Source organism: Bos mutus, chromosome 4 (genome assembly GCF_027580195.1).
Source record: "Bos mutus isolate GX-2022 chromosome 4, NWIPB_WYAK_1.1, whole genome shotgun sequence".
Classification (NCBI taxonomy): domain Eukaryota; kingdom Metazoa; phylum Chordata; class Mammalia; order Artiodactyla; family Bovidae; genus Bos; species Bos mutus.
This window is the reverse complement of record NC_091620.1, coordinates 47915488-47928405: the sequence shown is the minus strand read 5'-3', so window position 1 is coordinate 47928405 and position 12918 is coordinate 47915488. Positions and strand designations below refer to the sequence as shown.

Genomic DNA, 12918 nt, shown 5'->3' with positions numbered 1-12918 from the left:
ATGGATTTGGTGAAAACTCCTAAAGGAAAGTAAAATAGTGAAGTGGGTTCTCAAGTAAGCTTGAGGGATATTAGTACTTATATTTTAGTTAATATTTTCCCTGAGATCTCTAAATCAGTTTGAAACAACTAAAATATCTTTGGGTTTCCCTGGTGGCTCAGATGGTAAAGAATCTGCCTGCAATGCAGAAGACCCAGGTTCGACACCTGGGTTGGGAAAATTCCCCTGGAGAAAGGAATGGCAACCCACTCCAGTATACTTTGCTGGAGCATACCATGAACAGAGGAGCCTTTTGTTATAGATGTATAAACAGGCCAACTTATAAACAAATCTTACCTAGTATAGTCATTAGCAATCTGTCCTATTAAAACACAAATCAATTCTATTTGACAATAATAATCCTGTGACAATTATCTAGTATACCATATAGATGGAAGAATAAAAACCTCTCTCTCTGTATGGCTATACAATGATCTCCAGAATGTATTAGTAAGTGAAAAAGGCAGGCAGACTACTGTATGTAAGAAGCTACCTTTAATGTAAGAAATGGGGGCAGGAGGATACACATATTTATATTAAAAATTGTGAAAATAGCTACCTGTGTAGGTGGGAGGCTGGAGTACAGAGGACAGTAAAGCTAAATTTTGTTTGATTTAAAGATTTACTCTGGAACTATGAAAATGTATACAATTATATGACAAAATTAAATTCAAATAAAAAACAGTAATACCTAAAACTTAAAAGCAAAATAAAAAAGTGTTTCAAGTTGATGGCTTAAACACTGAATTATTTTAGTGACTTTAAAATAATATTCAAGGAATATATCATAATTTTTTAAAAAAGTTTTAAGTCTGAAACTTAAAACTTTTTAATAATCATATTGTTAATATTATGACTCAGGAATTACACATATAGTATGTGCTTATTTTATATATGTAAAGTCTGAAATTATGTTAATGTTATTAGGAATGAAGACTTTCAGCATAGGAGAAAAAAAACGATTTAAAAAAGTCAAAGAAGTTAAGTAAAAATGTAAAATCTGAGTTGAAACTATCAAATTGAACTAATGATGTCTATATTCCAAAAGGGGGAAATATGTTTCCTTTATCTGGTCACTAAGAAGATCTCGAAACAATGACCAGCTAAGTTGAATACACAATTCTAGCATCCATAGGAGGCCTAAATACTACTTCCCACTAGAAGGAACCAGGGCTTTTGGAAGGCTGGTTCCAGATCTGGGCCAAGAAATGTGTAAGGATAACCTGGAGCAGCTCGTACCAGGAAGCAAAGAATCATTGAAGGTTATTGGGGTTGTATTAAAAAGACTCAAGACAATAAGAGGAATAGGCTCCTCCTAGCTAAAGATGAGACAATTTACACATCAAAGAGTAATAACTGACTTAAGCACAGACAAGGGAGTATTTCAAGTGACTTTAATATATAGTGATTTGATTTGACTGATATACTTAGTGGGATAAACCCTAAAGATAAAAGAGACAGTTCACAAGAATCATACCTGGTAGCATTTGTACACTTATATTCAGACTGCTGTGTATTGTGAGATAAAGCAAATGAGCAATTATGTGCTACTCTTAACATTCCCAGTGTTTTTGAGAACTGGGATACTCAGCACAGGAGAATGGAGTTACCATATAAAAGAGGTTAAGTATAAACCCTGTAATCCTGAATTTGATGGGGAAGTGTCAGTATAAATTCATGATACAGTTTCCTTCAAACATACAAACAGAAAAGCATATATCCAAATGAGCTCTGTCTACCTAAAAGGTGCATACAGCTAGAAACAATCCTCAATCTTGGGACAATGTGCATCTTTAATATTATAGTCCTAAAATAAAATATCATTTACTCTAAAAGGAACCAGAGCTTTTTGGACAAATAGCTGACTCCTGGCTTGGAACAGAAAATGTACAAGATGAGCCTGGAACATCTGTCTTACAGCAGGGAAGCTATATGAGACCATTAAGCTCATGAAATAGATCTCAAGGGCCAACTTAAATAAGCCCCCGTTGGTCAAAAATGGGACAATTTGAACATCAATAAGAATAACAACTGCAATAAGAGAGTAAAATATATCAAGTTTAAATCCATGTGCTTGTGGATTTAAAAACTAAAAAACACAAACCTTATTTGGTCACCTGTGGAGTCTGTTATGGAACAAACCCATTATTCTGAAAACTGATCTATAAAGGGGAAGTATCAAGTATATTTTCTACTTTTCTGTATATACTCTACTTCAGAGTAATCTACTAGTTAATGAAAAAAAGTCATTACTTAGAAGAATTCTAGTTTATAAATGCAGAACGAATGACAAACTTGGAATACTACCACTTCACATCACAGTTCCTAAAAAAAAAAACACAAAAGATATCAGAAGAACTCTCCTGCCTCACAACTCAGACCACAAGTACGGAATAACAAAAGACACTGTGCATCTTTCGCATGTTAGCAATGGAACCCAGGGATTCCAGAGATAGGAAACGGTGAGCCCTATGATTATCCCAGGTTACACACCAGCTTGAAATAGCTTCCAGTCTGCAGCATAGGGAGGCGGAGCCCAGGAGGAGGCTACTGAACTCTCAGTTGTCAGCAGAGCTGACAGTCCAGGGAGAACAAGGCGGCAGGGGTTTGCAGGACAGAATACAGGATGGAACAGCAGCCTGGAGAGAGAACTCTGGAGACTTGCAAAAGACCCCCCTCCAGCATTCAGCTGAATACCAATCCTTGCACTTCACAACTACCCAGGATCACCAAAGAATCACCAGGAAGGATGAGAGCTATCATTCTGAGCCAGAAACAATATCCATGCCCACAGGCAGGACAGAAAACCTGTTGAGGCACAGGTCATCTGAGAGAGCACTCAAATGGGTTTTGCCTCAGCACTCAAGAGTAATTGCTCCTAGAATGAGAACTGCTCTGGTTTTAAAGCAAGATGTGAAAGGAACAAACAATTTCCAAATAGCTGCATTTCCCAGGACAAAATTCACAATATTAGGTATCCAATAAATTACTAGGACTGCAAAGGTGCAAGAAAATAAGACTCACAATGAGGAGCAAAGTCATTAAATAATCCAGAACTGGTGCAAATGTTAGAATTTGAAGACATGAAAACATTTATTATAACTATATTTCAGATATTCATAAAGCTCATTAGAGACATGGAACAACCTGAAAAAGAACAAAGAAGACTAAAGCTACCTGATTTCAAGGCTAATCAGCTAAATTGTGGAAGAGGTAGAAGCAGGAGGGAGGGACTGTGAAGGGGCACAAGGAAACTTGTGGAGGTGATGGGCATGCCGTTTCTTTACTGTGATGGCCTCACAGGTGCATACATGAGCCCCACCTTATCAAGGTGTATACTTTCAACATATATCGTTTATTGTATATCAATTATACCTTGATTAAGCTGGGGTGGGGGAAAAAAGATTTAGAAGATATTAGGTAAATGCAATGTGTTAATCTTGTTTGGATCCTGATTTGAACAAACTAACTAAAAAAAATTATAAATACTGAGGAAATGCAAATACAGACTATATATTGATGATATTAAGAAGCTGCTCTTCCTAATGTTTGATGTGTTAATGGTTTCATGGTTACGTCCAAAACGTCTATCTTTAGACATAAATACTAAAGTATTTATGGTTGATGTGATATCAAAGATGTGCTCCAAAATAATTCAAGGTGAGGGAGGAAGTGAAGAGAGGTCTAATTGTAACAAAAATGGCCATGTGTTATTGAAGCTAAGTGGTGGGCACATGGGAGTTCATGTCTTCCCTCTTTTCTACATATTTAAAATTTTTCACAACATGAGAAAAAGAGAGGGAGAAATGAAAACATGTAACAACACCTAACTCTACCCATAGTAAACCTTATGAACATCTGTATAGGCCCTGTTTTCACAGTAGTAAAAAGAGGGAATTAGATTAATATGTACATTTTAACACTGTTCCATTTCCTTTACACAGAGTAAACTTCTGTTTTAAAATGGAGTGGACGATGATTTTTAAGTAAAAGCAATACTGTTCTAAATCCTAACTACATCCAGGGAACATATTTTTATTCTGTGATACCTTATGTAATGTGTTTGTTTCATAAATATGAATAGATAGAATTAAACATGCCCAAAAGAAAAAGGAAAAACTTTAGGAGGAAAATAACACCGCTAGCCTGAACACTCCTCACCGTCAGAAGTTTGGTAGTGATACCAGCCTCCACTACGGCCTTGTGCATGGCACGTAGGGTATCCAGCTCTGGAGCAGCAATGAACACAACATAGGGCATGAACTCGGATGTCCTCAGCACTTTCAGGGCCTGTGTAGAAGAAAGTTGCAAACCAATTTATATAGGATTAGAATCTGAATTATGTTACCCTAAATAATCAAAGTCCACCTGCCCTCTTCCTAAAGATAAAGGACATGGTCTAACACCTGCTCCCCATCCCCTCACCTCCCTTCTATCCTTCTGATTCCATATAGTGCTTTCCTAAAATGGTGATCCATTAATTTTGTTCTGATTTCAGTCTCACTACTCTTTGGTACCCCTGAACAAAAAAAAAGTATTAATGATCCCAAATCATTAAGAATGATATAAATGCTTTCTATGTTAATTGTAGAATTCTGTTAATATTGAAAAAGCAGAAATAATTTCAGTGTCCGTTAACTGGAGAGTGGTTATATAAATAATCATATATCTGTACTATGAAATATCATGCAGCAATCACAAAAAAAGCTCTATAGTACCTAACACGAAAAGATCTTCAAAAAATACTGCTTAATGAAAAAAGGCTAAAGAATCTGTATAGAATTTTTCCATTTATGTATATAAGAAACAACAAAAGTAGAAAACCCATTACATTTTCTAAATATATATATTTTTTTATTTAAAGCATACTTAAAATGACAGCATGATATGCACCAAACTATTAATAATACAAATCTCTGAGTAGGGAAAGGGGATTGGGTTGAGTGTAGAATGGTGGGAAGGGGTCAGTAAAGGACACAGAATGAGAATGAAATGAATGGGATATGTGTGTGAATGTGTGGGGCTGTGTGTGTGCTGGGTGGGAAGGGGTGTGACTCAAGCATCTATTGCCATCCAAGTCTCTGCTGACTAATGGATTAGAGATTTAGTAAACTAGCTGTAGATGCATAATAAGGTTCTCTATCGCCACAGGTAATAGAGGAAAGGAGATATCCTCATAATCTGAAGACAAAAACTCCACAGGAACTAAAACTTAAAAAACAGCTTTGGAATTCATACAGCTTACTTGTGGGTTGACATCCAAAATGCAAGTTCTTCCAGTTTGGACAACTTCAAGAATGGAGTCGATCTTGGTTCCGTAGAGGTTTCCTTCATATTCCCCATGTTCCAAATACTTTCCAGCTTTAATATCAGCTTCCATCTCAGATCGTGACACAAATTTATATGCTTGGCCATCTTTTTCATCTTCCCTTGGTTTCCGTGAAGTAACTAAATAACACAGCATTGAGAATTTGTACAGAGACAATGCAATGTATTAAAATATAAACCAAAATGTACAGGGTAGCTTAAGACTTTTACATTTAGTGCAGGGGTTGACAAACCATAGCCTATGACCAAATCTTATTTTTGTAAATAAAGTTTATTTACAAAACCTGTTTGCTTCTTATTGTAAATAATAATACTTCTGTAAAAAAGTTTTACTGGCACACAGCTTTGCTCATTCATTTTATCACCCATGTTTTCATTCATTTTACAAAGGCAGAATAGCTGCTGCTGCTAAGTCGCTTCAGTCGTGTCTGACTCTGTGTGACCCCATAGACGGCAGCCCACTAGGTGCCTCTGTCCCTGGCATTCTCCAGGCAAGAATACTGGAGTGGGTTGCCATTTCCTTCTCAGAATAGCTGTGGTACAGACTAAACGGACTACAAAATCTAAAATAAAAAAGTTTACTGACCCTGATCCACAGAAATGTTTTAAGAGGTAGTCTCCAATATACAATTTACATCCAAAAAATATGCTTTATAAAGTCAGTTTGAAACTCGAAATATATTTTACCTAGAAGCAGAGCCCTAACTTGAAATTCCTAACTAAGGTAAGAGCAATAAGTGTGAAGTCAAGTCACTGTCACTCAGTTGAGTCGACTCTGCAACCCCATGGACTGTAGCCTACCAGGCTCCTCCCTCCATGGGATTCTCCAGGCAAGAGTACTGGAGTGGGTTGCCATTTCCTTCTTAAGTGTGAAGTATATTGCAAATGAGTGTCTTTTCTATCTGACCAATACTCCCTTTCTGTTAAGGAGTATTAATTTCTTTATACTTTAACACTGCCTAATTGCAAGTCCAATAAGTGAGCAAAGTTCTATTCTTAGTTGGTATTATCAATTTTCTGAAGTGTAGTTTTACCCACAAATTATCTGTCCTTTATTTCACCCTAGTACCACACCTTTCTTCTGGCTTCCTTCTACTTGACATTTCCAAATGTTAATTGTTTTGTTTTGCACCTCAGTGGTAGATCTAGCCACCTGGATGTTACTATGTTCTACTTTCTCTACTCTGACCTGAAGTATTCTTTCTGAGAGAATGAGAGAGAGATCAAGTCAAAGATCCTTTTATCTGGTATTTGAGAAACATACAACTCCTTTGCAACCTGGCTGTGCTAGGAACAGATAATTATCACCTTTCAAACTGTTGTAAAAATGCAGTTATGTACTCTCTGCCAACTTGCTAGAACTCCCTAGGAAGAAAGGTAATTTGTGTACGTGTGTGTGTATATTCAAGTTTAACCTTAATCTGAGTTTGGCTACATCAGATATATATAAAAAAAAATTCTACTTCTATTAGTCAAGTACTTACACAAGCAGAATATCTGAGGAAATCATTAACTATATGCAATTAAAGTTAGAAAGTAAACAGATGAAAAAGTGACAGTTAGTATTTGGACTATTTGTAACAACACACCAAGAAAACTTTTATAAGAACAAAACTTTAAGTTCAAGCTCAGTAACAAGGGTCTAATTGATAAATGAGATCATTATGTACGAGACAATTCCCTTTTTCCCCTGCTGTTTTCTGGCTCATCCCAGATTACTGTAGAGAGATTTATGAAGTCACTTAAAGAGCTTCAAGATGCCATAATGACTTTTCATGTTAAAAAATGTGTAATCTCTAAGGTTTCTGGAATTCTTTACCAAAAGTGGTATGATAAAATTTCAAAGGCAATTTTAAGTTCCCCAACTACACACATGCTAGGACTTGGCTTAGTATCTGTGAAGATAATTTTAGAAGAGTATGACTTTTGTGATGCACCACAGTGAAACCACACATAGAAATGTGCTGCTTGAAGTGGAACGTACAGACACACACACTGCCTCCACCACTACCTCTATCACGTGGAGAGAATCTCACATTATTGGGGAAATGTTTCTGGTTTACAAGTGAATTTTAACTATAATACCATTCTCTAGTGGACACACACACACAATCTAAATTGCCACATAATTAAGTCTTTTTCCATTTTTAGAACAGAGAAATTAGATCAGGGTGACTTAACTACAGCTGATTCCTTAGACTTTTATGGTAACTAATAGATTGTTTAGCAAAATTCTAATCTTTAGCAGCTCTTCATATAGTGAGGAAATAAGCAACAAAGTAACATTTGTTAACTATTCCAAGACATAGTAAAGAGAAAACATAATTAATAAGGCAGTTTAGCCAAGATGATGAATAATTTTTAATATTTTATTTTAGGATCATATAATACATAAAGAAAATGAAATCAACTTAATCCAACAGCAGTATTTACCTCCTTCCCTATGAGACCTTGCCATCCAGACCACCAGACAATGTATCACAAGTTAAGGAAACTTGTCACACTTAATATTTTTTTGTATGTGTTAATTCTGAAGCTTAATAAAAACTAGATGTTATATAAATGTGAATGATTTAAAAAAAAGTAAGACACACCAACATCATGTAACGAAATGAGAGTTGATGTATGGATATACATACATAATTCTATATAAAAATTCATATATGAATATTTACAGTTACTAAAAATCTGTTGAAAGGTAAAATAGTATATCTTTCTGTAAATTAATTTGGCATGAAGAAAGCAAGATGAAATAAATATATTTATACTTCTATGTATAAATCCCTCTCTACATATATATCCTTTGGTTTACTAATTTTACATCTGAGATTTACATATACACAGTTTAGTTACTTGTAACAAAAATGCCACCCAAACCATGCAAATGGACGATAACAGAGAGGGTTAAATAAAGCATGATATACTTATATACTAGAATATTAAGAAGCTAATATGATTAATTCTTAGGGTTTTTTAATCATGATAAAATATATATAACATAAAATTTATCATTTTAACCATTATTAAGTGTACAATTAATTGGCAGTAAGTACATTAACACTGTTGTGCAACCATTACCATTATTCATCTCCAGAATATTTTAATCATCCTATACAACAGAAACATAAAAAAGAATTACACTCACTATTTAATATTCTTAGAGATACAGCAGAGATAGTTCCCAGAAACAGATGGTGCTATGGGAAAAAAAAATTAAACAGGAAACAGAAAATAATCCTAAAATGAAAATTATGACTAGTTGTGATAAACCCTGATGAGATAGAAGATAAAGAATTCAAGGTAATCTTTTAAAGAGTAGAATAAAAAGATAAAAGGCTAGACAATATGAAAAGTAAGAGACAAAAGAGATAAATCCAGGATGTTCAACATCTAGCTAATAGAAATTCTAGAAAAAGTCAAAACAGAAAACAGAGAGAAATCATCGAAGAAACATAATTCCCTAGAATGGAAGAGCATGAATTTCTAGTCTGAAGAGCCACAATCATCAGCACAAGGAATAAAAATAGATGCACACAAAGGCACATCATTATTATAAGATAATGAAAACCAACAAAATAAAAAGACTCTGAAGGAAAATCAGGTCATTTATGAAAGAACAAAAATTAAAATGATGTCCTAGACTTCTTAAAAGACCCTGATGCTGGGAAAGAATGAAAGCAGAAGGAGAAGAGGGCAACGGAGGATAAATTGATTATATGGCATCACTGATTCAATGGACATGAACTTGGGCAAATTCTGGGAGATGGTGAGGAGCAGGGAAGCCTGGTGTGCTGCAGTCCATGGGATCTCAAAGAGTTGGACATGACCTGGTGACTGAACAACAGACTTCTTAACCAAACTGGATTCAAGAGTAACATCTTTTCAGTATTACAATTTAGACTTTCTATTCTCAATTAATCAAATACAGGGCAAAAAACATACAACTTCAAACACAAAGATCCCAAAATTAACATCCATACACCATTTCTTGTCAAGTTGCAAGTGATGTGCCGCAGCAAAACAATGCAATAAACCAAGAAAGAAAAAGAATGGGACCCAGGAGCCATAGCTTCAACTCAGGACAACAATAAAGGGAAACATCCTTATGCTAACGTGGGATAGACAGAGAGGAGTGTGTGTAGTCCTCACTGAAGCAGGAAGACTGAGGCTTGTGAGACTGAGGTCTCCAAGAAAAATGCGTGACTTACCGAATAAGCCAGTCTTTGTTTTAATACAAAACTATATGCATGAATTATGACAGAATTCATGCATATAGTTTTGTATTAAAACAAAGACTGGCCCAGATAATCACGATGGTGTGATCGATCACTCACCTAGAGCCAGACATCCTGGAACGTGAAGTCAAGTGGGCCTTAGAAAGCATCACTACAAACAAAGCTAGTGGAGGTGATGGAATTCCAGTTGAGCTATTCCAAATCCTGAAAGATGATGCTGTGAAAGTGCTGCACTCAATATGCCAGCAAATTTGGAAAACTCAGCAGTGGCCACAGGACTGGAAAAGGTCAGTTTTCATTCCAATCCCAAAGAAAGGCAATGCCAAAGAATGCTCAAACTACCGCACAGTTGCTCTCATCTCACACGCTAGTAAAGTAATGCTCAAAATTCTCCAACCCAGGCTTCAGCAATATGTGAACCGTGAACTTCCTGACGTTCAAGCTGGTTTTAGAAAAGGCAGAGGAACCAGAGATCAAATTGCCAACATCCGCTGGATCATGGAAAAAGCAAGAGAGTTCCAGAAAAACATCTATTTCTGCTTTACTGACTATGCCAAAACCTTTGACTGTGTGGATCATAATAAACTGTGGAAAATTCTGAAAAAGATGGGAATACCAGACCACCTGACCTGCCTCTTGAGAAATTTGTATGCATGTCAGGAAGCAACAGTTAGAACTGGACATGGAACAACACACTGGTTCTAAATAGGAAAAGGAGTTCGTCAAGGCTGTATATTGTCACCCTGCTTATTTAACTTATACGCAGAGTACATCATGAGAAACGCTGGGCTGGAAGAAGCACAAGCTGGAATCAGGATTGCCGGGAGAAATATCAATAACCTCAGATATGCAGATGACACCACCCTTATGGCAGAAAGTAAAGAGGAACTCAAAAGCCTCTTGATGAAAGTGAAAGTGGAGAGTTAAAAAGCTGGCTTAAAGCTCAACATTCAGAAAACGAAGATCATGGCATCCGGTCCCATCACTTCATGGGAAATAGATGGAGAAACAGTGGAAACAGTGTCAGACTTTATTTTTCTGGGCTCCAAAGTCACTGCAGATGGTGACTGCAGCCATGAAATTAAAAGACGCTTACTCCTTGGAAGGAAAGTTATGACCAACCTAGATAGCATATTCAAAAGCAGAGACATTACTTTGCCAATAAAGGTTCGTCTAGTCAAGGCTATGGTTTTTCCAGTGGTCATGTATGGATGTGAGAGTTGGGACTGTGAAGAAGGCTGAGCGCCGAAGAATTGATGCTTTTGAACTGTGGTGTTGGAGAAGACTCTTGAGAGTCCCTTGGACTGCAAGAAGATCCAACTAGTCCATCCTGAAGGAGATCAGCCCTGGGATTTCTTTGGAAGGAATGATGCTAAAGCTGAAACTCCAGTACTTTGGCCACCTCATGCGAAGAGTTGACTCATTGGAAAAGACTCTGATGCTGGGAGGGATTAGGGGCAGGAGGAGAAGGGGACAACAGAGGATGAGATGGCTGGATGGCATCACTGACTCGATGGCCGTGAGTCTGGGTGAACTCTGGGAGTTGGTGATGGACAGGGAGGCCTGGCGTGCTGCGATTCATGGGGTTGCAAAGAGTCGGACACAACTGAGCGACTGAACTGAACTGAGAGCTATCTTTATATTGGGAGGACACTCAGGAAGACAGCAGATAAGGCCTACACTGGATAGAGCAAGAAACAGCAGAGTGAAGATATTATTAAAACATATGGAGGACTAACAGAAGAAATACCAGAAAGATTGAAAAGTGACTGTTTCTGGTAACTAGGTAGAAGAAGATGGGGTTATTTTTCATTATATATATATATATTTTTTTTTATTTTATTTTATTTTATTTTTAAACTTTACATAATTGTATTAGTTTTGCCAAATATCAAAATGAATCTGCCACCGGTATAAAATATGCTACATGCATTAATTTGATAAAAACAGAAAACAAAATACTTTAAAATACTCTGGTCACAGTGAGATTTTTATTTTGTTAACTATTTAACTAGGATTTGTCTGATTTACTGATTTACAGTGTATACAATGCAACTCAAGCCCTAAAGGGATTACAAACAACACCCCTAAGAATGCTAGCAACAGGATTACTCACTGAGAACTGAATGTCTAAGCATACTGGATGAAAGGACAGACACCCTAAAACTCATCTGAAAGAGATGGAGTGATGTCAGGCTAAGACCTGACTTGGAAAGCTTAAAGGAATTAAAACATCTACAGAAATTCTATGTGAATCAAAACGGGGCTTGTCAGCAATGGAAGCACAGAAAGGGGAGTTACAAAGGCAAAACTGGCTTATATTCAGGGAAGAGATAAGTTCCCATAAGTAAAGGCTCATATATCTCCAAGATGAAGACATAAAGACACATGTATAGTAGTCCTTATACTAAGGCATTCTAAGGCAGATATATCATTTAACTCCTTGCTTTAACTCCATTCTCATCAAGCATGCTTTTGACATTATTTAACTTTCCTTGTAAATGTATGAATGGAGAAAGAATGCAAAGATCATAAAATGAGTGTTTGGTTCACTTAATGCTTGTACTTCCCATCATGTATTTTATACATAAATAAATATGTGAACTTAATTAATCTTGCTTGCTCTGGAAGAAGAATCTCTTTTGACGTGCTATCAAAAAGCAGGCTCATGACCTTGAAGGAATGAGACCTATCAGCCAGAACACATAAATTCACAAAGGGACTGCGACATTGGGAGTGTTAGAGGATCCAGCATCTTTCCCCCTTTTCTTTGCAATAAAATAAGTGAAAAACACAACTTTTCAGATATATGTCAATCGTACAAGAATATACAAAGCTAATGTTAATTTTGCCACAACTCTTAATACCTGCATTTAATGAACATTACCGGATTGAAGAGTCTGGAGAAGTGACTGCCACCAGCCAGCAAGCTGACAGAGGCTACAGTGCTATTTCACTGCTATTTCAAGACAGCTGTAGAGTTGTCAAGCTTTCAGTATCATTTGCTCTTTCATTTCCATTGGCATAATTAGAAATTCCTTGGGAATAAAATAATAGTAATTCCTACCCCCACCTCGGCCCCCCTGCCAACACACACATCCTTTCCTTCCAAATCAAATAGCAAAGGAAATGCAGAAGACTTACATGGCACTGTGGTTCCAAACCTAGTGGGATTTAACACTATGAACCTGTTTTTCAAGCTTCTTCGGCCCACACCTTGAGCTCCTATCAATACTAACGTCTTTCTCTGGAAGGGAGGCATTTTGGCTACCTCCTCGTATATCTGGATTTCATGACGATCGAATTCTAAATGTAA

General features: G+C 36.6%; 1 protein-coding gene across 6 annotated transcripts in view; it reads right to left on the bottom strand.

The window, feature by feature from the left end:
- Nucleotides 1-12918, bottom strand: part of PALS2 (protein associated with LIN7 2, MAGUK p55 family member) — a 135056-nt gene that overhangs the window by 5360 nt on the left and 116778 nt on the right. For all 6 annotated transcript variants that reach the window (XM_070369442.1, XM_070369440.1, XM_070369441.1 and 3 more), the window contains 3 exons: nt 12747-12908; nt 5285-5487; nt 4201-4329 (listed from right to left, as the gene is read on the bottom strand). In XM_070369442.1, coding sequence (XP_070225543.1) covers nt 4201-4329; nt 5285-5487; nt 12747-12908 — 494 coding nt within the window. The remainder of the gene's footprint in view (nt 1-4200; nt 4330-5284; nt 5488-12746; nt 12909-12918) is intronic.